This window comes from Ceratotherium simum, chromosome 13 (assembly GCF_057802395.1).
Source record: "Ceratotherium simum simum isolate JZ-2026a chromosome 13, ASM5780239v1, whole genome shotgun sequence".
Taxonomy (NCBI): Eukaryota; Metazoa; Chordata; class Mammalia; order Perissodactyla; family Rhinocerotidae; genus Ceratotherium; species Ceratotherium simum.
Genome location: NC_141912.1, coordinates 18,897,361 through 18,923,290, shown reverse-complemented (window position 1 = coordinate 18,923,290; position 25,930 = coordinate 18,897,361). Strand labels below are relative to the sequence as shown.

Genomic DNA, 25,930 nt, shown 5'->3' with positions numbered 1-25,930 from the left:
GGGGAAGTAAAACAGGGCAATGTGTGCAGCTCTCATACATCTTAGAATCATATTCTGTCCTCCAGAAGCCTATTTAATGTCTACAGTGTAACTGACCCTTTCTCTTGATACTGTGCCATCTAATAGTCTTTTTTTAGCATTAATTGTGCTATAGTATCAGTAGAACAACAGAACTATGAATATTTAACTTCTATGACATTTTGTTTTCAAGATCTAAGCATAGTTACTGCATTTTAAAGGAAAATTTTAGACTAGATTATAATCTGTTTTATCGAGCAAAAGAAAATCCGTATAAGGCTAATCTTCTGTTTTTAAATCCATGCCAATGTGCAAACTATTTTTTGAAGTCTGAAGAACATAGCTTTGTTTGTGAAAAATTATGAGTGGCCTGAGCATTTGCTTCATAATACTACGCAAACTGGCCTATTTTTCTTTTCTGGGAGTTCACATCTAAGTGTAGGTTTTTTTTTGTTGTTGTTAAATAGAGCTTTCAAGCTCCTTCTGCCCTCAAACACCTCACTGAAGCTGTCATCTTGCTCAAGATAAGAGGCACATTGCTTCAGTTCTGGTCATTTTCTAGAACTGTGTGGTATTTAATGAGCATGTCTAGTTTAGTTGATCCTCAAGCACATGTCTGTGTGTGTGTGTGTGTGTGTGTGTGTGTGCATGTGCGGTGTGAGTAAAGCAGACATCGTCACCTGTTGGTGGGGACCTCTTATAAAATCTCCATGGGGGGCCGGCCCCGTGGCTTGGTGGTGAAGTGAGCGCGCTCCACTGCTGGCGACCCGGGTTCGGATCCCGGGCTCACACCGACGCGCTGCTTCTCTGGCCATGCTGAGGCCGCGTCCCACATACAGCAACTAGAAGGATGTGCAGCTGTGACACACAACTATCTACTGGGGCTTTGGGGGGAAAAAATAAATAAATAAAATCTTTAAAAAAAAAAAAAAAATCTCCATGGGGCAAGGAATGGCGGTAGGGACATTTTTTTCCCCTTGACAGGGGACATGGGTTGAGAAACTCTAGCCTGCCATTTTAAAGTTCAGAGCAGCTTGTTGGTAATGAAACTCCTCAAGAAGGCCAGGGTGAGGTCTGAGCCTTGGAGGGGAAGTTGTTAGCAGTGTCTGAAAGGCCTTCAGTTGGATTTGAGCTGGAGCTACCTTGGTAACAACATTGATACCGGCTCAATACAAGGTTGACATAAGGGAAGCCATATTGTAGAGGGGAAAGCATATTGTCACTTGGAATGACCTCTGACTAACTCTGGACTTTATGGCCCCTCCCAGCTGCTATAAATTGATAATTTTGTTCTTTTGAGTTTCTTAGGAATGTGATGACCCCCAGGCAGAGAGTCTATGCTGATAGCCATCATCAATGACAACTGAAAAATCAGGGTAGAGGGCATTGCTCCAGCCACTGATGCATATCAAGTAAAACAAAAGACTGCCAGGAACTAAGACCAGATGAGTGTCCCCACCCTGAGACCAGATGCCTCCACCCAGTAATCAGATGGATGTCCCCACCCTGGGACCAGATGCCTCCCCCACTCGGAGACCAGCCCACTATATAACTGGCCTGTAGTCTTTGTTCTGTAAGATGGGTCTTTGAGATGCTAGTCAGCCATCTTCCCCCTTGCTAGCAAGGTGTAATAAACTGCCCTTTCTTTTCCACCATCTTGCCTCTTGATGATTGGCTTTTGTCTCGGGGGGAACAGATTGTGCCCTTTGTGCAGTAACAGGAACCTGGCGACTCTGGTGGGATTTTAAGTCCTGCTCATGGCAAGCCGACCTCAGACAGGCAACCTGTTGGGTAAGTCTCTAGTGGCTGCCAAGGCCCTCTTTGACTCGGGGACCTGCCCTACCTGCTCTCCCGTGCTGACGCCGGCTGCCTCCTAATCCTCCCTATGGTGGAAAGAGAAATGGCTACTTCTGGTGGGTTGATGGGCTCTCCTCTGGAGTAGGGTAAGTTGTTTTGGTGGTGCACCACTGACTATCTGTTTAGTAGGGTGTCCTACCAGAGTGGGAAGAGGAATAGGACTTCACCCAGCATCTAGGAACTGGTTTCAATGTTGTCTGTTTTGTCTGTGTCTGTGTAAAGAGCTCCAGGATCAGACGTCTTTTGGGTTTGGGTGAGTGACCTCATTGAAATGTGCCTGTGCCTAATTGTCTAATATCTCATCAGGATAGTGGGACAGAGGCCCTAATGGTGAGATTTGTTTGCTGGGTTCAAGGCCCAAGGCTAAGATGTGGGAGACAATATAAAGGTTACAGCCGCTGAGGCATTCAAAAGGATCAGGTTTGAGTCCCAAGCTCTGGCTTAGAGTCCCAGAGTACCCTGGGCTAGAGTCCCAGAATGTTGGATTTTGGTGTCTGTTCATGTTTGTCTATGTCTGACTGTTATTTGTTGAAATTGACTGCTTGGGGACTGAGTTTCTCAGTGGCTGTAACAAACTTGCCTCTTAGACTAATCTTATGAGGGTCTTCTCACTCCAAAGAAAAGAGGCACTGTTCCCTCTGGTCCTTCAGGACGTTCCCAGGTGACTGGGGACTTTACAGAGGTGTCGGGGCATCTGCCCATGACGTGCAAAGGCCTCATAAGGACCCCTCCTGAAGAACATATCATACTGGGCCTTCATTGTTCGTGGTGAGGCAATTGGCAGTGGCAGTTTGTCTGGGGCTTAAATCACCTGAACTTTGTGGGTGCCAGGACATGTAAGGGAAAGAGCCAACTCCTTGATTATTCTTGGGGGAGCAGTTCCCACTAGCTCACTATCAGACCTTGTTAGTTACGGCCACCTTGGGAAAAGCCCCCTAAAATGGCAATAACGGTAAACAGCTGGCAAGATAACCTGGGATAATTTAAAGTTACAGTGGACATTGGGGGCTCCTTTTGAGCTTTCGAACAAAGAAACAAAGAAGTCTTTTTTTTGTGTGAGGAGGACCAGCCCTGAGCTAACATCCAATGCCAATCCTCCTCTTTTTTGCTGAGGAAGACTGGCCCTGGGCTAACATCCATGCCCATCTTCCTCCATTTTATATGGGATGCCACCTCAGCATGGCTTAACAAGCAGTGTGTCGGTATGCGCCTGGGATCCGAACCTGCGAATCCTGGGCTGCCGCAGCGGAGCGCGCACCTAACTGCTTGCGCCACCAGGCCGGCCCCACAAAGAAGACTTTAAAGGGTCAAAGGCTCCACACCTGGGAACTCTCTTCTAGTTTCCTGGCCTGATCACCCAGGCGACCCCAAGTGAGGTGCCCTCTCTTGGTGGTTCTGGTTTCTGTTAATCTGTTTGGGCGCCTGGAGTGATTCCAGGTTGGCCCATGGGTCAGTCCTTTGACTGACAAGGCTGCAGCTTCTGGTTTTGGAGATTCTGCGTTCCACCGCTGGGAGCTCTCCTCTGGCTTTTGGTTTCGGAGGGTCCCAGCTCTACTCCTGGGAGCTCTCCTCTGGTTTTGGGACGCCTGGAGTGATTCCAGGTTGGCCCTAGGTCATTTGACTGAAATCTGGAACCCTGTTTTGTCTCCTGTCAAGAACCTGTTGAGTACTTTACATGCCTACTGAGTCAGTTATGGGGACAGGAGATCTGTAATTTATTCTGTCAACTGTCCTGCCCAGGTCGTGTGCCCCAGCGCAGAACTGTTGTTTGTGTGACCCTTATCTTGATAATCCTTGGGAAGAGGCCATGAGGGCGAGGCCTGATCACCTCTTTCCCTTCTTTGTCTGTCTCATTTGTCACCTCCTCTGTTGTCCCCAAGTTGGGGTTAAGTTCAGGCTGGACCTGAGCAGAACCTGGACCTTCTGTAAAATTGAAAACTTGAAAACCTTTTGCCAGGGACTTAACTCTCAACCCCAGCGTTGGGAGCCCTGGCCCCCAACCTGCTCCAGGCTTTTGCCTTTTGCCTCCCTGGCTTGCTTTGTGCTGACTCAGGGACTAAGCGCCTGGGCTGAGTGGGACTTGACTAAATCTTCTAGCTTCTGCACCCTTCTCCAGGCTGCTGTCAGTTGGACCCCGACAGTGCTTTACCACCATGGGGAATGCCCCAAGCATCCCTGGAGACTCGTCCTTGGGTGCATTTTAACTAATTCAATTGGATGGGTTCTGCCCAAGAAACTCCATCCTGGGGAAGACTTGAGCGGTTTCTCTGTGCCTTTTTTGATGTAGTTGGATAGGTAGATCAACCTATAATGCCATTTCAGTTACAACCCAATTTCTGAGAAATTAAAAGCAATTGTCCTTAAAAAACTTTGTAAGACTGGAAAAGCAGCTCTAGAGGCAGTTCAGATTCCATTCAGTTCCTTTATCTCAGAAAGGATTATTGTCTAGCCTCTCTGGGAAGTGTTATCTAGATCATCACCAATTCCTAAGACTGAAGAAGAAGAAAAAAAAAAAGTCAAAAGGCCAAACAATCGCCATAAGAGCACTCTCACCAAAAATCTAGCATCTTGAGTGTCTTCTCCACAAATATTAGTAAAAAAGGACTTAAAACAAAAATTTGGATTTGTAACTAGGGAGCTTTGTATTATTGTACCTGATTCATGGCAGTAATCTTAGAACTATAGCTGTGGAAACTCTGTGTACATGTATCTATATGTATGTTACATATGTGTGATATTTTACCTCTGGATGGTATGGTCAAAATTAAGAGCTCTGTTTAATTGGTTTAAAGTAAGTGCTTACATAAATTCTAAATGTAATAGAAATTAACCCAAATGTCTTTCAAGTTAACATGACATAAATTAATCTTTGGTAAATGAAAGCTGGTTTAAGTTTGTTGGTTTGATTGACAATTGTTGGAAACAAATGATTTAGATAGACAAAAATAAGTGAGAGTTTCTGGGTACAATAATTATCTTTTATTGTCTGTATATTTGAAAAAAACAGCTTCCAAATTCCTTTTGGTAACTTAAAACATTAGAGTTTTGCTAAATTAAGTTAATGATAAAAGTTTGTTGAGTATCTGGGTCATTTTCAAATAAGATAAAATACTGAAACATTGCTAAACATATCTAAGTTTATCTACTTTTGGCTTATTACAGAAAAACTAAAAGGTGTTTTTGGTCTATTAGTAAACATGTCTTGTGTTTTATTAAAAGATTATACCATGAAGTAACATATTTTTAAAAATTATAAAAAGGTATTTATAAATTTGCCAAGCAATGAAATGCTAATGTACAAGAAAGTTTATAATTGCTTACTTCTTAGTTTTTACTTAAAAATTAAGATTTCTAAGGGTTTAAAATTCTAATGTGTGATTAAAGCTACTAGAAATTAATAAGGAAAATATGGTTGTATTCAAGAAAAGTAAGATATGCTTTTTAGTAAAGAAGGTATGAAAAATGGAAACATTTTTGTTTGTTTGGTTAAGAAACACAACTTTGTCCTAAAGTACTAGAAGGGGAGAAAGGAAGGCATGGGACACATTCTAAATGTAACAAGTGACAGAAAGTGACAGAAGGTGAAAGTAAAACCCCGAGGAGTTTTATACATGGTCAAGTCGGCTAAAATTAAACTAAATCCAATTAAGTAAATGAATTTTAATGTCAAAAGTAAGCTGGTACAAAATTAAAATTCGGTTTTCTCTTTCTTTTAAAAGGATAATTTTCTTAAACTCTTAGCCTGCTCTTGATAAGGAGATTATTATGTACAAAGGTTTTTCTTTACCTTTGGGTAAGTTTATCTAAAGGACAGAGATCTACCTTTTGTTAAAATAATTTCCTATGTTTGGAAGACTGAGGTCTCTCTATTAAGATTTTTTTTGGACTGTTTGAATGCTCTGTTTGTCCTCGACTGTTTATATTTTTGACAAGCTCCCCAAAATTCATATCTTAAATAAAGTCTTTCTTTTGACTTTTTTTCTTTGAGAATTTTCAAAGAGCCCTGGGACTTCTCAAAGAAATTTGCTCTCTTCCCATAAGGAGGAAGATGCTAAACTTATTAAAGTGTGGTATGTCACAAAATTAACCAAATTTCTTTGTCAATTGCCATTTTGGGGTCTTGTTGTTTACAGACATTTATTGTTTGATGCTTTTGAAAAGTATGTTTCATTGTCAGAGAAGTTTATGGAAAGGACTCTGGCACTTTAGAATACAGATTTCTGATAAACTTGCAGATCATAAAAGTGAACTGGGTAAGAAATTACAGAATTCTACCTGAGAAAATGATGACTTTGTGAAACTGCTAACAAGATTAAGGTCAAGAATTGATTACGCAGGACTGAATGAACTGATGAGGATTATTATAATTTTTATGACTTTTGTTTGAAACATTGCTGATTTTTTTAATGTTTTGTTTTTTCAGATGTGAGGAAAGCTTTTTCTCTTTTCTCCTGAGCTAGCTGTGACTTATGGCAATTTGGTAAATTATACTATTGTAAGTAAAACTGAAACATTTATTTTTTCTCCCTATCTGATCCCTCCAGAATTTGGAAACTCTTAGTGAGTGAGTATTGTTGTTTTCATGGCAATATAGTTATTTGCATAAGTTCAATAAGAATCTGTTCTCCTTATAACAGGACACAATTGGAAACATTGGTTATATTACAAAAGCTCTGACTGGAATGTTACAAGACAGCTTTTGAGAGACAAAAGATTGGACTTTATGGAATAAAGCCACGTGGAAATACTGGCCTGGTACCTTATATACAGCATTCCAAGCAACACTTACCAGGATGAGTAACTTATCTGGCAGGTGCAAGGAACCTCAAAATTTTGGGAACCTCTAAAAGAGAGGAATTCACCCAAATCTGTAGGTACTGCAGGCGAAGTCTGATGACAAAATCCTTGGCTTGGCTTTCCTGGCCTCAAGAGGCCTTTGAAGTTCAATCTGAGATTCCTTATACAGAGTTTCAGCAAAGCAGTTTTAAAAGAGCCTATATGATCAATGGTTATTCTTGCTGTACTTATGTAAATAATTGGGCCAAGTTTATTGAAACTAAACTTATTTTGCAAGCCGGTTAGTTTTAATTTGGCTATCTTTTATAAAATGAGGGTGATTTTAGAGGGAAAAATATATGTTTCAATAAAAACTATAGTACACATCCATGGATATTAGGTTCTAGTTCTGATAATTGTCTTTGAGGTTTCTCTTTCATATCTGTTAACTGGACTGGATCCTGAATTCTGCTAGTCTCCTGAAATATCTGGCTCCAAACTAATGTTTTCAATTTTTCCCATCCTTGTCATTTGGAATCATTGAGAACTGAACCTGCCTTTTTTTTTCCTGAAGGCTTGCAAACTGAAGCTGGTGGACTTGATATAAACATAAGAGAAATTCATGTCTGTTACTGTGTAAGCCACTCAGAGAGGTAGCTAAATACCCGATGACATCATCAGAGACATTTCCAACTGCAAAAGATGCTTTGACTCTGACACCTAGAAATCTTTTGGACTGGCTGCCCCCTGGATACAGAAACTGGTTTATAATTTGCTCCCACCATTAACTTTGTTTTTCTTTTTGTCTTATTAATTACCTGTTTACTTGCTTCCACAATACAGGTCTAACTTTGGGAGCCCACCTGCATCACCCTTTTACTAAGAGACTGGTTCAAGAAGATGGAACAATGGGATATCCCTCAAGATTGAGGGATTCAACAAAAAAGGGGGTGATTGATAGTGGCTCACTACAAGGTTGACATAAGGGAAGCAATATTGTAGAGGGGAAACCATATTGTCACTTGGTATGACTGCTGACTAACTCTGGACTTTATGGCCCCTCCCAGCTGCTATAAGTTGATAGCTTTGTTCTTTTGAGTTCTTTAGGAATGTAATGACCCCCAGGCAGAGAGTCTATGCTGATAGCCATCATCAACGACAACTGAAAGATAGGGTAGAGGGCATTGCTCCAGTCTCTGATGCATATCAAGTAAAACAAAAGACTGCCAGGAACTAAGACCAGATGGGTGTCCCCATCCTGAGACCAGATGCCTCCACCCAGTAATCAGATGGATGTCCCCACCCTGGGGCCAGATGCCTCCCTGATTCGAGACCAGTCCACTATATAACTGGCCTGCAGTCTTTGTTCTGTAAGATGGGTCTTTGAGATGCTAGTCAGCCATCTTCCCCCTTGCTAGCAAGGTGTAATAAATTTCTCTTTCTTTTCCACCATCTTGCCTCTTGATGATTGGCTTTTTCCTGGGGGCGGGGGGGGGGGGGGGGGGGGGGGGGGCGGCGGCCGGGGCAATTGTGCTCTTTGTGCGGTAACAACTTTAGGTCTGCCCCAAAGTCACTGCCTGCCTGTTTAGCTGGATTCTCCACCAACTAGTCCTTGGCTCAGTAACAGCTCCCAGGCAAACTGCTGATGCAAAAGCTTTGGGCTTGGTTTCTAGGTGCGGCCTGGGGGTTCACATGAGCTCACTTTTCTTTGGTTTTCTACCCATCAGTTCACAGCACGGCTTTCCTGAAAGCACTCTTCATCAGCTAGCATACAGCAATTCCTGGAAAGGATCTGCAAGACTTTCATGATTCTCAAAGCCTATAAATCAACTGAAAAAGTTTTCCAAGTGCCAGTGATACACTTGGGCGTCTGAGGACAGAGAAGTAAAGGGGCAGGTATCCCTTTTTAGAACCCGTGCCTGCACATAATGTAATAGTAACACCCTTTCTCACGGCGGTAAAATAACTCTCTATCCAAAGGGACGGATCCAAATGATTAGAAACTAGCAGTCTCCTCTATTTGCTTCTGTGACACAGAGCGAGCAGATCAGGGTGTAGGAAACTGTCTTGCCCAGAGGAACGTAAAGAGAGAGAGGGAGTCAAAGGGCGCTGGCTACCAGCACCGGGGGCTGCTCGAGCTTCCAGCCACTGGTAGATTAACCCTTTGCAGCAAGGACTGCCAGGGAGAAAGCGTGAAAGGAAAGCGCAGGAAATCTTAGCCGGCGTGGGGAAAGGGAGGGGGAGCCGCGATCGCGGCGAAAGCAAAACAGGGTGGGGCGGGTGCTCTCTAGTGAAAGGCGCCCGCCTGGGTGACCCGGGTGGCGGTCGTTTCTTGCGGCGGGGAGATAGGACGGCGAGCTCGGGAGAAGGAGAGGAAAGGCGCCTCCCGCCCCCCGGGGCTGCGCGCCACAATCTGCAGGGCGAGGCGGCCGCGCCCCTGGCGTCGCTTTCCCTCTCCAGGTCGGCCTGGGTTCAGAGCGGGCTGGGCGGGCCGGGTGGCGCTCGGGGGCCGGGCTCCGCGTCGCCGCTTTTCCTCCCTCCCTCCCTTCCTCGGCCGTCCCGGGCGGCCGGGCCAATGAGCGCCGAGAGGAGGGGAGCGGGAAGCGGAGCGCGCTGGGCCGCGGCCCTCCCACGGGGCCCGTGGCCGCAGCGCCAACGCCAAGTTTGCGCCCCGCGAGTTTGCGCCGGTTCGCGTCCCCCGGCCTCGCCGCTCTGTCCCCGCGAGCGGGACGGCCGCGCGCCCCTCGGGGCAGCCCCCCGGAGCACTCGGTGGGGAGGACGCCGAGCGGGGCGGCGCGGGCTGGAGCCGGGGCAGCCGCCTCCCGAAGATGCAGGATGGCAGCAGAGCCGCCGTCCAGCCTCTCCTACCGCACCATGGGCTCCACCTGTCTGCGCCCGCTCAGCGAGCTCCTGGGCATCCCGCTGGACCAGGTAACTGCCGGGGCCTGGCCGCGGCTCCGCGTGAGCGCAGGAGCCCTCTTCCCGGCCAGTGCGGCGTGAAGCCTGGGGGGAAATGTCATCTACCTCCGTGCCCGTCCCTGTCCCCCGTAGCAGGCTTTTCTGCTACAAACTAGACCAAAAGGTGGACTTTTTCTTTTCTTTTTTGTGTTGATGTTTTTCTCCTGTAAGTGTGAAAAAAATTGGTATACCCTGCATGGCAGGTTCGAATGAACTTTTTTCTTTTTCTTTTTTTTAAGTTTTGGGTTACCTCGTTTCCTGTAACCAAGTTCGAGAGAATTCTGATAAATGAATCAAGTGTTTCTTCCATCAGTGTAGTCAAGTCTGTATTATTTTTAGTTTAGATGACCCTACTTAAAAAATAAGCCTGATTAATCTATAGACCGTAGGCTATAGCTTTTGAATGAGACCTGGGTTTTGGACTTCAGCGGTGAGACTTGTCAAATCAGGGTGACAGTTATTTTATACCATGTGTGATGTCCGTCGGAAAGGGCGGAGGGACACTGGACACTGCGGTTTTCCGAGGGCCTTAGTTTATTCAGCCAGTTTATCCTTGAGGTGCCAGGCTCCTGGGTAGGACAGATTTGTGGGAGGAATGCTGGCCAGGAATTGTCTGCTACCGTTAAAACTGAAAATGGCAACAGAGAACCATAATGCCAGGTAAGAAATTGTCCTGAGGGTTGGGGCTGTCTTAGTCCGTTTTCTTGTCTCTTGAGGTGCTGCGGCCTAGATCTGCCTGGTATTTAGTAGTGAGTCAATAAACACATGTCGATTTAAATAGAATTGGGTAGAGCATGCTGCAGGAGGGGTCACCGCACTCCTGACTGTTTCATGCTGAGTTTTTGCCCAGTTTTCTTCCCCTGCCTCTCATCAGTGATCTTTTTTTTTTTTTTTTGAATTCTGCTTCTCTTCAAACAAGAGCATACCTGCTGCCCTTTCCACTCACATTCCCTCAGCAATGAGGAAGTGAGACCTGGCCGTTTGCCTTACTCACACACTGTTGATGTGTTATACTGTGGCTCACATACCGAGCCACCCTTCTACCTGGCGCGCTCTGAGGATACAATTTGTAATTCCACCTGATCTGACCATTGCCTTCTCATCAGTTGCAAAATCCAGAAAGTCAAGAAATTGGGAGAGGTATCAGATGTGAACTCGTAGTTTTGTACATTACTCTTCGTTTGTAATGAGGGTAGGAGAGACCCAGGAACCTAGGCAAAGGCAGAAATAATAGCAAATTCTTTAGCCCTGAAACTAATATAACTCATAGCTGAATTTCCTTAGGGGAGTTGGTTTTGTACTCACCCCTCCACTGCCTTCAGAATTTATTTTAATTGCTTTTTCTGTTTTAAACTATTCTGCACAGCTAGAGAGAGGAATCCAGGGAGGTTTTTTTGAATGGAAAGAGATAGATAGTTGAGACCCTGGCGAGTTGTGACTGGGAGGTGCTAGTATGATGTTATTAAGCACTTTTTAACTGCATCCGCCCCATCCATCCAATTCAGAAATCTGGATTTCTGTCAAAGGAACTCTGTTTTTACTTTATAAAAAAAAGCAAAAAAGCCTTAGGGATGTTTAAGGCTGAGAGGGAATGATTTCTGGGCTGAAGGAGAAATGTGGGCGATGGGCAAGGAAAGAGCACCTGTGGTCTCTTAGATCGTAGGACAGCTCCACCGCCCTCCAGCAGGGTCAAATCTGAATGACTCTTGGTGGAAGAAGCACTTATAGGGCAATACCCCAGACAGCTTATTTTAGGCCCAGGGAAAAGTCCCAAATCATAAATAATGTGGTTTGAGGCTAAATTGTGGCTTGAGAGTTTGGAAGCTTGATGTGTTTTTCTCCTTCACACTTTCAAGGGCCTTTTAAGGTCTTAGATGTCAGACTGACTTGGGTGTAATTCCTGCTCTGCCAGCAAACCTCCTTTGTGACCACTTCTGTCACCGCTGGCTGATACTCTACTCTCTCTGAGCCTCATGACCCCATGTGTAAAATGAGAGATGGCAATAAGACCTACATGTTGGAGTGGAGAAATTTATATAGATATAAAATGCCCTACATCAGGAAGGTCCTTCTATCAGACAGATTCCTGGCAGGAAACAGAATTCAACTCACTGGGCTGTAATGAAGAAACTTGAATGAATTACTTCGAGGGGTGTGGGCAGCATTAAGGGAACTGACAAAGATGTTCAGGTACCAAGACCTGGGCGCTGAAGGGGAAAGGGGAGGAAGTCTTGTTGCTGTGGCCCGTGAGAGCTGCACCCACCCTCTGGCAGGATGCAGGGGGTGGGGGAGCAGAGAGAACCTCAGCCCTTCTCCTCTGCACCCCACAGACCTCCATCTCTTGCCAGTGGCCCTGGCGGTCAGACCCCACCCAAGGCTGGCTAGCCTGGGGTGCCTGGGTGATGCGGTCTGTGGGGGCTCCTCCCGGGGCACAGAACACGGAAGAGAAAGGTAGAGCCAGACCTGGAGGACAATCCAAGGATAAGAGCACAGTCCTTGATAAATGTTTGCTCCTGTCCCATTAAAAGGTGACTTTTTATTGGCCTGCGATATGCTAAAAATGATAAAATGTGGACTTCGGATTACCTAATAGTTCTTCATATGCCACTGAAAGCCACTGAATCTTTTTCCCACTGTCTTAACATTTCACACTTATGTTGATAATTTCTGAATTGACTGCACTTCTGAGAATGACTTTGGATCCTGGGTGTCCCCATGTCAAGTATTTTATTATTTGCAAAAAACTGAAATATCCTTTGAGCATTCTACTACATGACTGAAGAACTCTTTTATTATTTTTCATTTGACTCTTCCGTTTATCTGTTCTGTTAACTCTGGGGGGAAGCCTGTGTGCAATTGTGGCTATACTGAGGACAAGTCTATGGTTTTAGTTTCCAGGGACTTGTACTAGTCTGACATCCTCCTAAAGTTGTAAAATGTAAAATTTAATTAGAAACAAATAGAGCACAGCAATTCAGATGCAGAATAGAAGAAATGGATGATGACTTAGGGCATCCACAGGTGCCTCACAGATGAGTTTGTTGAAAGTTGCATTTCTAAAATAATGAGTCCCTGTTTGTCTAGCAGATATGGAGCTGTGCCAATTAGTAGGATTATTCAGATATAAAGCTTCACTTACCCAGGATGAATTAGGGAAGAACTTTTCTTTCCCATTTGGGGGAATCAAGGAACGGAAGATGAGTGTTTTGTTTTATTTTTTGTTTAAATTATCTGCTCATGCCCTCTCCACTTTGTTTTGGTTGTGGAGAGTGACAGGAACTGTCTTTAAAGTAACCATAGCCTTCCAAGTTTTCAAGATTGACTGAGCTACCAGGATGGATGCAATAATGTTGATGTTATTAATTTGTGTGATGCTCGGTCATATCCTAGGAGCTGTGAAAGCTGAGAAAGAAACTGTGTCCTGACTTTAAGGAATTTCCAATTTGGTGGTGGGGAACTCTGGATACCAAGGCTATTTTTACCCACTGGCACCCCACACTTTGTGTGTGTTTGCATAAAGTATCAATTCAATGTTAAATTAAGATTCTTTGTCTGGGTTCCTTTCTTTTTTCTCCCCTAATTTGATCAACAGAAAAAGGGACAAGGGAAAAATAGATCAGGAATTAAGAATCCAGGAAATGATTTTGAGATTAAAGCAGCAAAGATGTAGGACAATTAATGTAAGCTTGTGTTAGAGTTTAAAAGGCTGGGTGAATGAAGACCAGCTCTGAAGACCTGACACTCTCCACTAATGGTGATACCAGCAGTGGCTTTTGATTATTCCTTTGGGGCCTCTGACCACAAGGTGTCTTTACCTGCCTGGAGCTTTCAGTCACCTGGTTGGTTCCCTTGCCCGTTCTTGGAAAGCCCAACCTTCATTTCTCTTCTTATCTAAGTCTTGCCCTTTGTTAAAAGCTCAGCTCACATTCCACAGTCTTATTTATTATTAAATCAATTAAATAAACTGATTATTAAATTAATTAAATATTTAATGCTGTTAGTGCCGGGTACCTGGCCAGGTGATTGAAATCCAAGGATGAAAAAAATCAAGGTTCCTGTCCTGGAAGAGCTTATAGACCAGTGGAGGAGACAAAGAACCCATGTAAATATGGAAGGGCCATACACTCACAGACCTGTGTAGGTGCTCAGAGAGGTCTGTAGATGGTGCCCTGGTGGAACAGAGAAGGGAAAGCCACAGCACACACTGGACTCCTGTAGAATTTACTGTGTGCCTTTGACATGGTTTACATTTGACATTTAGTAAATGTTACCTTGTATTGTTAGTTATCTTGCTGGATTTATATGCTGAATTTCAAACTAATTTAAAGTTTCCTTGAGGTCGAGGTTTTATCCCTCCTTGTATTCTAAGGAAATAGTTGGTGCTCAATAAATGTTTTAGCCAGCCCTGGTGGGCTGGTGGTTAAGATTGGGCACTCTTACCACTGTGGCCCGTGTTCGTTTCCTGGTCAGGGAACCACACCGCCGGTCTGTCGGTTGTTATACTGTGGTGGCTGTGTGTTGCTGTGATGCTGAAAGCTATGCACCAGTATTCTAAATACCAGCAGGGTCACCCATGGTGGACAGGTTTCAGTGGAGCTTCCAGACTAAGACAGACTGGGAAGAAGTACCTGGCCACGCACTTCCGAAAAACTGGGCCATGAAAACCCTGTGAATAGCAGCAGAGCATTGTCTGATATAGTACTGGAAGGTGAGAGGATGGTGCAAAATACCAGGCAGGGTTCTCTTAGCTGTACACAGGGTCCCTAGGAGTCAGAATCCACTTGATGGCACTAACAACAATAAATATTTATTATTAGTAACAATATATGCTAATGTTAATGATATACATTATCAAATTTCAATATATAGAATCTGGTTTTTAAAGTGGACAGTAGATTGGCCTTTGTGGGGGAAAGAGTCCATGTAATTTCCCCCCTCATTGTTGCTGCCTCCAGGCTATACCCTTGGGTTTCTGCCTTGACAATCTGCTCTTCACCTTGAGGCTTTCCAGTTTACTCCAGCTCAAGAGGCATATGGCAGTCCGCAGAACATCAGTCCTGCAGAGAGCCACTGTATTTTTCTTTTTTGGCCTCAGTAGTTCCTGCAAAGTCAGATCCCTTCTCTCCATTTAATTCCCCTTTCATTATTGTCTGATAATGAAAATGATTAGCCTACGGATGAAAATGATTAGCCTACGGGAGGAAAGTAATTTGGTTGGATCACAAACTATAAGCATTGAGTTTCTACTGTGTTCCAGGAATTCCTGGGACTATGCTAGGCTGTGATGATTCCATGGGGCCTGTCTTCAAAAAGCTCATTGTTGGGTGGGAGACACACATGCCAACCGGTGTTGCTCATGTGTAGTACCTGGACCAGGAGCATCAGCCATGAAACTTGTTAGAAATAGACATTCTCTGGGCCAGCCTGGATGGCCTAGTGGTTAAAGTTCTGCACGCTCCACTTCAGTGGCCCGGGTTTGGTTCCCAGGCACAGAACCACACCACTCATCTATCAATGGCCATGGTGTGGTTGCGGCTCACATAAAAAAAAAAAAAAAAAAGAGGAAGGTTGGCAACAGATGTTAGGTCAGGGCGAATCTTCCCCAGAAAAAAAAAAAAAGAAAGAAATGGACATTCTCTGCCTGGTGGCCCATCTGCTGCTCTGGGGGCAGGCCTAGCCATGGGTGATTTAACAGACCCTCTGGGTGGTGCTGATACACCCAACAGTTTGAGAACACCTCCTGTACACAGATAATGGGGATACAAATTAGTCAAGCACAGGGGAGGGGGATGAGTAGTGGTTGTCAGAGAGCTTCTCACAGGTGAGGAGGAACACGAGTTGGGTCTTGAAGGATGAAGAAGAATTTGTCAGGCAAAGTGTGTAGAAAGAACAGCATGTACAGAGATGTGGAGGTGTGAAATGGTGTGCTTCATTCAAGGAACCGATTGTCCACTGAAGTGGCTGGTGGGTGGCACTTGTGTGGTCTGCAGGACTCAAGGTTGGAGAAATAAAAAAGGGTTGTTTTTTTGTTTGTTGTTTGTTTAGCATTAGCATATATTGTTACTAATGATAAATATTTATTGTTGTTAGTGCCATCAAGTGGATTCTGACTCCTAGGGACCCTGTGTACAGCTAAGAGAACCCTGCCTGGTATTTTGCACCATCCTCTCACCTTCCAGTACTATATCAGACAATGCTCTGCTGCTATTCACAGGGTTTTCATGGCCAACTTTTTCGGAAGTGCGTGGCCAGGTCCTTCTTCCCAAGGAAGAAACCCAAGGTCAGTTTCATGGGTTGCTGAGTATACTCAATCCACTGAAAATCATAAATTTTTAGAGGCACGAATTTGTGCCAAAATGTAATTTTTCTCTTTCAGCAGCTCCTTCTAGGAGACAAAGTAAAACAGACAGTTGGATGTTTGCAGACAAGGTTGTTGGAGAGTTAAGAAGTCAGGGTGTTGAAAGATGCTGGCAAGTAGTTGGAAGTGATGAAAGTGAAAAGGGAATATCTAGAGCTTGGAGGGACTTTGAAGAGCAGGTGCAGAGAAAGTGAGAGAACTGGGGGCTGAGATATTAGAGTTGAAGATTCCTAGTGAAGCTTCTCTGGGTGATGAAAGTCAGGGTGCAGACATGGGAGTAGGGGTGCAAGACAGTTCAGTTTAGCAGGCCAAGGAACTGGGGGATTTGATGGCTTGTCCTCCTAAACATTGAAGCTGCCCAATTGACTGGGGCTGTGAGGTGGAGAAAAAGACTATGCGGTATCCAAGCTCTCCAGGAATGTGGAGGTTGGTAGATTGTGACAGTGAGGAAGGACCAGAGAGATATGACCCACTCTGCTATCAGGCACTCAGCCAGCTGCTCTGCTGGCAGCATCTCATTTACTGTTAGGAGTCTGGGCGGAGCCTGGAGGGAGGAAGGTTTTGTATAAGGGTAGTGGAAGAAAGATGGTCCAGAGCAGCAATGGGGAATTTAGAAAAGCAGTGCCTTTCTTCCCTCTACTTGCCCGTTGGAGTGGTGAAATAAGAAAGCAAATGCCTGGAGGCAGACAGTTCTCCAACAAGGCTAAGAGTGAAGGGAGAGAGCTGGGAAGATTCCAGTGTTTTTGAAAGGAGCAGAGGGAGGGTTTAGAAGAGGTCAGCAGAGGGAGGGAAGGAGGTCAGTGGGGGGGAGATGAATCATGGAGCAGGAGGAAGTCAGGAGCAGCACATGGCTGCAAGTGGAGAATGGAGCTGGCCTGCTGGGCATGAGGGTCGGGGATGAGAGGGAGGGTCCTAGGCAGGTAGAGGTGCCCCTCTGGAGTCCTAGCGTCCTGATAAAGCCATGGCCAGTGACTGACCCTGAGCGTTTTGGTCTTTCCTGGAGCTGCATACACACAAATGTGGTAGAAAGTTACTTTGTGGGTCTGAAGAGATTGTTGTTGGGAGGTGGAGGGTAGCTTGCAGAAACATCAAAGGATAAGATGTATTGAGGGCAAGACTGTGAGGTATAAACCCCAAATTCCGTAGAATTGAGGACAAGGCTGGTGGAGTGGGGGACATCCTTTAGTCCAGCCCTACAGGAGCCTGTGCACATACGGAACAGGAGCATGAGCAGTCTCCATTCTAGGTTCCCTGGCCGAGCCCAGGAGGTGGGCTGGCCCGGCTGGAAATTGCTGGCTGGTGTCACACTCTGGTGACTGGATTTGACAATAGTTGAAGGCAGAGAGAGTGCGGGAATGGACACATATTTCCTGGCATTTCAAGCAGAGGCCTAGTGGGTCCTTGAGCTCAGCCTTCCTGTTGTGGAACAAGAGGTGGTTCTTTGCACTTGGCCTCCGTTTACCTGTCTGGCTTAACGACACCAACAACTGCATATATTGAATGCTTATGCTACCAGGCCTCAGCCAGCTGCTCTGTGTACATTCTCATTTCATTGGTACAACAACACTAATAGGGCTTAGGTAACTTGCCTGCAGCCCCCAAGCTGGGAAGTGGCAGAGGCAGGTCTGGAGTCCAGGACTGTCTCTGTAGGCCTTGCTCCTAGTCACTGTACTGCGTCCCAGCCACCATTTCCTGTGCGCTCTACTGTTACCACAGTGGACTATTTATTTGCTATACCTGAAATACTTCTGCTCATACTCTTGCTTCTCTCTGAGCATTAGTCCTCATCCGGGTCTTCATTTCCTTTTCACCTCCTCCTGTCTGTTCTCTGTAACCCTGGCCTTGCTGTCTCCCCTCCACTGGGGGACCACCTCCTGCTCCCCCAGGGCCAGATGGATCCTTTCTTTTTCTTTGTTTCTTCATAGCACTCTCTCCATACTGCATCGTGCCTCTTACTTTATGTCTTAGGTATTTATTGGTCTTTCTGCCCTGCCTGACTCTGAGAGGCTTCTTTCAATAGTGACATATTGAGCATGGTATGCCAAATATGGGGACACAGAGATTAATTAGGGTCTGTGCCTTCTAGAGACAAACGTATAAGCACTTGTTAAACTACTGTATTACTGTAAACCCCTGTAATACAAGGTGCTCGATGCCCCAGGGGATGTGTGCACACACCATTGGCTGAGGACACAAGGTCTCAGCACTCCTGGGCTTGTCCTGGGCTGGGGGTGAGGGGACGAACTTCATGGGGAGCTGCTGCTTTAGAAGGAGAAGGGGAATGTGCTGGGTGAGGCTGGGTGAGAAAGGGAGAATATTCCAAGAAGAGGAAGCTGTTGAGCAAAGGTACTGAGACTCGAGAAAAGATGAACATTCTTTGTGGGCAGTGACTGGGGTTGAATCTGAGTCATCTTGGTATGCTTAGTACAAAGTAGGGACTAAATAAATGTTTGTTGAGTTGAAATGGACTTCTATGTACATTCTTGCATTGGATCGAATGACTAAATTAAGATAAAATTGGGAGCCAGTTCTTTTTATCAACTAGTAGGTCTGTTTATTATTTGGAACCTGCGTTTCAGATTGAATAGGCCTAATTTCTGATTTGAAAGTTAATTAATGGCCCAGTCGCTGATAGTTAAATGTTAATCTTCAGTTGTTTAAAGATTTTATTTATTTATTTTCCCCCCAACGCCCCAGTAGATAGTTGTCTGTCACAGCTGCACATCCTTCCAGTTGCTGTACGTGGGACGCGGCCTCAGCATGGCCGGAGAAGTGGTGCGTCGGTGCGATCCCGGGATCCGAACCCGGGCCGCCAGCAGCAGAGCGCACGCACTTAACCGCCAAGCCACGGGGCCGGCCCTCTTCAGTTGTTTAAATAAAAAATACTCCATTCCCATTTTTGTTATGTGGAGTTGATGTACATGTCACATGCAATTAGAAATGTAGATATTAATATTTTTTGGACCAGTTGTCTCAGGTTTGTGTGAACAACGTGTAGAAATTTCCTTTAGCTGTCTAAAGTCAAGTCACACATATAAAAGCCACCAGATACCCAGTGCTGCCAAGTGTTCTGCAAGCATGGCCTCCAAATTACATTTGTAAAGAAAATTTTTGTGAAACGATTATATCTAGGGAGATGCAATCTGGAAATATCTTTTGTGGCAGCAACTTGTGAAAAGCATTCAGTGTGTATAATTTAATAACAGTGGTTGTTTGCTTTCCAGAACTTTCTATTTTAAGTAAGTCAACCCTTTCAGTAAACAAGATAAAGGGAAAACTCGCTACAGTCTTATTGATGACCATTTCTAATAGTTTTGCCAGGATAACACAAAGATAGAGAGTAATTAGAGGGAAAAGTAACTTCAAGTAGTTTATATTGGTTAAAAATGTGTTTTATTAAAAGACCGCTTATCCCTCTGGGTTTAAGGAACTTGGCGACCATCTGCCACAAGATGAACTCGTTAACCCATTTGTAATGTGTTTTTTAGTTATCCAAAAAATGTGCACTTGGTGAATCATTTACCAACTTCCTTGTAATAGTAGGGCTCTGCTTATAACTTTTTAAAGTTATCAGTGGTTAGTCTTCTTTTATGCATTGGTAATATTGATCTGATTTGAAGTATGGTTTTGTAAGTCAACAGCATTCAAGTGGTTTTAAGTGTTGAAGATTTCTGGGCTGATGGTGCTGGGGATTTCCCAACCATCCTATCATTACAAATCGTCCATTCTCTGGTTTATTTACCAAAACAACAACACAGAGCTCAGGTTCTAGTCTAATCTAAAAAAGAGAAGGGGTACATTTGAAAAGGTTTTGTTCAGGTGGTTCTAAATTCTTATTTCAAACAACCAATTAAAATAAAAAAGACTGGTTTGTTCCCTCCATTCCTCTCTCTTTTGTCTCAGTCATAATTCTGTAGCCCTAATTTGAAACAGAGTCAGCAAAGGTATACAGCAACAGGTTGCTAAGGCCTAGAGGAAGTTGCTCAGTTCAAGTCATTTGGTGAAATTTCGTGAAGCGGTTCAGCTATGAATGTCACTGGGTTGAGACTTCTTTGTTACTAAGACTTGATTTTTTTCCCTGGCATTTTTTTTGCTCTTTGTTTCTATTTCATTTATTTATTTAAAATTTTATGTATTTATTTATCTATTTTAACTAGTTTTTTATTTTAAATTCATTAAAGTTTTTGTTTGTATTTTGTATAAATACAATTTAAAAAATTAGTTTTCTGACTAGGCAGCTTGTGTACTTGGGATCAAAATCAGAAGGCTGATCAGTCGTGTTCCCCCCCCACTGCCCCAGTTTGCAGCTGCCCAGATCCTCTCCCCACTGGCAGCCAGTGGGGTCCTTTCAGAGATGGACTATGCATACATGTGCACAGAATCTTGTTGTCTGTTTTCTGACGGAAATGATAGTGTACCATTCTTCCACTCCTTGCTTTCTATTTATTTATTTTTAACTTAACAATGTCTCTTAGGGATTGATTCATATCTGCGTATACAGAGCTCTTGTGACATTTGACTTCCTTTTTGTCTCTTCTGAGAGTTGTGTTTCTGTGCTTCCAGGAACTGCCTTGTTTTGTGGCAAACGCTGAAAGTTCTGGTGTTGGTGGGTGAGGGGTTGAGGGCTTCCCACGTTGGCACTGCCTCCTCTGTTCACATTCCCCAGGATATGGAGAGCACTGACCACCACTTACAATGGGACATGTGAGAGAAGAGCTCAGGGGAGGCAGAAGATTGGGGTTTGCTTCCAGTTTCCCCTCGGATGGAGAGAAGTACACTCTGGACTTAGGCATGAGGACCTTAAAGATTCCCACGTCCCTTGTGCCTCAGGGATGAAAATGGCTCTGCTGCTAGCCTGGTGAGAGCGGCACTTCTCCAGAATTCTGGGTATCCCCATCTGTTGGAAGTGATGCTCTTTAAGCCCTCTTCAGCTCTAAAATTCTGTGATTCCAAGATCTTCAACAGTAGCAAGGAAGGCTTGGTTTTAGATTGTAAAGAAACACTTCTTGAGGGTAAACCCCACAAACCAAGACTGTTTTTCTTTTTACTTTTCAGCGGATGTAGCTAAAAGGATTGTACCTGTATATTTTACTTTCTTATTTCTCCGAATGAAATGTGTGCATTTTGATACATGTAGGCTGAAGTGAATTTACTATCGGGGCTCTGGAATCTTCTCTCTTCTTTCACCTCATTAAAGTCAGAATGCCTTAGAAACTTATGTGCTTTACTCTGAAGAAAGATCATATAAAAAAGAGCTTCTAGTTCTTGTCTACTAGAAATATTCGGGTGTTTTTCCTCTCTTCTCCCTTCTAAAGATAATTGCCCATTTGTCTCCATACAATAAATGTTACCTTGCCTGCAAGTTATTTAACAAAAGGGAAGCAAATCAACATTTATATGAAATTACATTCAGAGAGCCATTTTATACAAATTGTGGAGGGAAGGACAAAAAGATTTTTTATTTTTTTAATATATGGGGCCTGGGAGTGGAGTTTACAAAAAGGGTATGGTAGAAGACTATCTTACACTCATTTTTGTAATCTCAGCCTTCCTGAGTTAATATTTACCTCAGTTTTATAGTTAGCTTTACTAAGTTACAAAACTTAAATTGACTTATGTGTTTTTTATCTTTTTACTGAAGTATTTAGCGTGTCTTTATTATATATATGTTTATTTGATTGCCAGTTTTGTTATCTTAGTTTAAAAGAAGGGCACAATGAGGCTATAAACTAAAAACAATTCATCAAGATACAAGGTGGGGCTTTATTTCATCATACTAATGAACGATGACTGTGCATCTTAGCTAGTTGAAATTGCAGAGAGAATTTGAAGGCAAGTAGTGGGCTGTAAAATGATTTAGAAATTGACCACTTACAAGCTTTTATGCGAGCTGGAAAGTCATCTTTTGTGTACTTTGCAACCCTCAAACATTTATTAGAGTAATATGTGTCTAGATTTGGTTCTCTGTTGCAACGTTTCTGGAAGAATTGGGGAAGTTAGAAAAGATCAAGAGAAATGGTTATAAGAACAACTAGGCTGAAGATTGCTAAACCAAAGGAAATGAACTAGCTAATATGCTCAGTCATCGTGGATTGGCCATCAGTGAAGACCTTAAAGGGCTGGTTAGGCAACCACAAATTGGGTGTACCAGTGATGCATCTTGTGTCCTGAAGAAGGTCTTGAACTTGATGGCCTTGGAGAGCTCCTTTGTTGTGTTATTTTGTAGTTAACCCCCTTTAGCTCAAGTGAAAGTACCAGGGGTCTAACCAGTATTTCAAGAAGCGACTTACACGTCATTTAAGGATTGCCCTTTGCTTCATAATAGATGGATCACATTCTTTGGTAATTTAAAAAAAAAAAAACTTTCTTTTTGGAATAATTTTTGATTTACAGAACAGTTGTAATGATATTACGGAGAGTTTTTATATATGCTTCACCCAGTTTTCCCCAGTATTAACATCTTACATTACCATGGTATAATTGTCAAAACTGAAAAATCAACATTGATACATAACTATTAAGTTCTAGACTTTTTGAATTTCACTAATTTTTCCATTAACATCCTCTTTCTAGTCCAGGATCCCATACCTTACAGTTCACCCATTTAAAGTATACAATTCAGTGTCTTTTAGTATATTCACAAGGTTGTGTAACCATTTTCACAATCTAATTTTAGAACATTTTTATCTGCCCTGAAAAAAACCCCGAGTCATTAGCAGTTCCCCTTTCTTCCGAAATCCCACCTCCCTCCATCTCCTCCCAGCCCTGGCAACCACTAATCTACTTTCTCTCACTATAAATTGGCCTATTCTAGACATTTCATATCAATGGGATCATATAATATGTGTCTTTGTGATTGGTTTTGTTCATTTTCAAGGGTCTTTGATGATTTTCGATTGGTTGCTCATGCTCTGTTGTACTTGATCTGTGGGAGTAGTTTGAGACCTGGATTTAAAGCACAATCCTTTTGAGAGAAATTGAGTTTTCTTCTGCCAGGGTACCTGGGAGCCCTCCTAATCCACATTCTCTTAAACTGCATTTCCTGAGTTAGATTTTTTTTTTTTTTTTTTTTTTATCCTGCAAGGGCATGTGAACTTAGGCCTCCAAACTCTCATTCTCAGGGGAGTCTTTGTACATTTTATCTCTCCACCCAGAGCCATATAAACACATATCGCACTGTCTCCGTCTGTAAGGAGGGCCTTTTCCCTGATGAGGTGTCACCCTTCAGAAGTTTAGGAGGGGTCCTGTCTTCAAGACCCGTCTTAGCTTTATGCAGAGTCTCTAATTCTTCTTCGCACCTCTTCTTTATCAGCCTGCTTTGTCTCTGGTGCCCAAGCTCTATGTCCCAGGGCAAATGCTAGATCCAGGGGTGCTTGCATCTCTGATTTCTGCTTTCTTGCATTTCTGGCTTCTGAGGAATTCTCTCACTTTTCCACCAGCTGTGCAGGAAAATGATCAAGCACATCAATGTGAACTCATGTTTAGCTTAATATAGATATAGGTGGTTACCTGTAGGAATATTTATAGATATATATTCAAGGGTTAGTATATACATGTATATTTCCTTGCTTGGTCAGCTGAGAGAGTCTATAAGGAGTGACACTCCATTAGCAATGAATACACCTACAATTAGAAACCTAGATCTTGGCTTCTAATACCGTTCTCCAAGAAAAGAACCAGGGCTCCTTGGAGAAGTGGCTAATTCTAGGACTGGGGCAGGAAATATACAAGATGAGCCTGCAGTATCTCGTAGTGCCAGAAAGTAAGGAAGTACAAAAATAAAAACAAAAATTCATAATGATAAGAATGTGTCAAATGGATGTAGGCACCAACTGAAAGAGCTTACAATGGCCAAAACTAGAACAATTTGAGCAATAAAATAAAGAATTATTAGATTATAGAAGGATAGATGAATAAAGTGTAAATTATAGATCTATAATCTATAGATTATAAAAGTATTAGATTATAAGCCAAAGTATAAAATAAACATCCATGAGTTCATGCTGATATATATAAATATTTGAATAAGTAAATAAATTGGGGAAAATAGACAAATCTCCCTGCAGAAGAATTCCAAATAATTCATGTAGATACTTTACCCTCAAGGAGAAGGAACATAACTCTACTCCTTAGGTATGGGTTATGCGTAGTGACCTCCTTCCAAGAGGACAGTATGGAAAAGGAAGGGGGTAGCGCAGTTTTACGGTGGAGGAACCTAATAAACATGTCCTCAGCCTGGTGATCAAGGTCAGTGTCAATAGTGACGATTATATTGCTAGGATGTTACCTTTAATATGATGTGGTGAAATGGCACTTCACCTTTGTGCTCTTCCTCCCCAAAACCCATTCCCTGTCTAATTATGGGAAAAATATCAGACAAATACCAAGTGAGAAATTCTGTAAAATACTGGACCAGTGCTCCTCAAAACTGTCGTGGTCATCTAAAACAAAGAAGGTTTGAGAAACTCTCATAACTAAAAGGAGCCTAAGGAGGCATGACAACTAAATGTAATGTGGTATCCTGGATGGGATCCTGAAACAGAAAAAGGGCTTTAGGTAAAAACTAAGGAAATCTGAATAAAGTATGGACATTAGTTAATACTAGTGTATTAACATTGGTTCATTAACTGTGATAAATGTACCCTAAGACGTCAGATGCTAATAATAGGGGAAACTGGTTGTGGGGTATTGGGGAACTCTGTACTATCTTTGCAATTTTTCTGTAAATCTGAAACTATTCTAAAAGGTAGAGTTTATTTAAAAACTGATGCTTTTTATTTTTAATCCAGGATCATTAGTTGTGCTATATCTGTGAATATCAAGCTCACCCTATTGGCAGAAATGGAAGTTGAGATCAGTATGTTTTTAGAGAATTTTCTAGTCAGAAGAATGTTATGGAAACATACAGTTACACTGATATGTGTTTGTGCTTTAGATTTAATTTTTGCTTTAAAGTTAGATTTATTAAAATCTTTGCATGCATCTATGTCACTTTTAGTAAAGCTGTATCGGACTTTTGATTCATCCTGAGTCCTCAGGCTCCTCATCAGGTAATTTCCATGAATGAATAGTTGTTTAATAAGATAAATATTTCTCTCCCCATAACATCAAACAACAGAGCCACCCCCAAATAAAACTCTCCATGCATTTACCGTTGCTCACTGCTGTATTTCCTCATTAAGTTTTGACTTTGGAAATGCTATTCTGCCTCTCAGTTCTGCATTCAACAGAACCATTCTAAGTGCATATTGTTTAAACTGCAAGAATCCATGCAAAAGTCTGCTCATAAGGAATAATGGAGTGCTAGCTGTATAGAAGTAGACCAAATTTCAGACCCAGGCTGTGTAATTGATGTTTGGGTTTCCTTCTGAGCTCTGTGCTGTGAACTCACCTTGTTCTACAGTAGTGGGAAGAATGCTGGAATAGGACTATGAAGAGCTGAGTTCTAGGCCTTGAGCCGGTATTTATTAGATGTGTGACCTTGGACAAGCTATTGAGACTTTCTGAGCCTGATTCCTTATTTGTAAAATGAGCTAGTAATACCTACATTAAGGGATTGTTGTGAATATCAAATGAGGTAAGTGATCCGTGGAGAAGGTTTTAGTAAACTGTTTAGTAAACATATGGATATTGCTTGTTATTATTTCCCCACTGGCAGCCGCATCACATTTTTGAAGCCAATAGGGTAAAAGGCTTTGTTGTAAAAACTTAATAAATGTGTATTTAATTAAGTTTATTTAATTACACATTTATTAATGACTTGCAGGAGTTTTGCTTTCTAATGGTCTAAGTTGGACAATTGTCTTACTTGACTGAAACATCTTGGATTTAAATATGTTCTTGGGACTACTTTAATGAATGGATAGGATGTCTGGGCAGTGAGGTGGGTGTGGGTGGTGTTGGGAGGTGAAGTTGGGTTTCAGTTACTATCTAGTGAAGAGGAAGAAAAGACGTGACTCAGGG

At 43.0% G+C, this 25,930-nt stretch overlaps 1 protein-coding gene across 1 annotated transcript in view; it reads left to right on the top strand.

Annotated features, from left to right (window-relative positions):
- Positions 1 to 9,279: 9,279 nt before the first annotated feature.
- The window catches only part of MBOAT1 (membrane bound glycerophospholipid O-acyltransferase 1), a 97,790-nt gene continuing 81,139 nt past the window's right edge, over positions 9,280 to 25,930 (top strand). Inside the window, exon 1 of the mRNA XM_004432086.2 lies at positions 9,280 to 9,582. Coding sequence (XP_004432143.2) covers positions 9,487 to 9,582 — 96 coding nt within the window. The 5' untranslated portion in view covers positions 9,280 to 9,486. The remainder of the gene's footprint in view (positions 9,583 to 25,930) is intronic.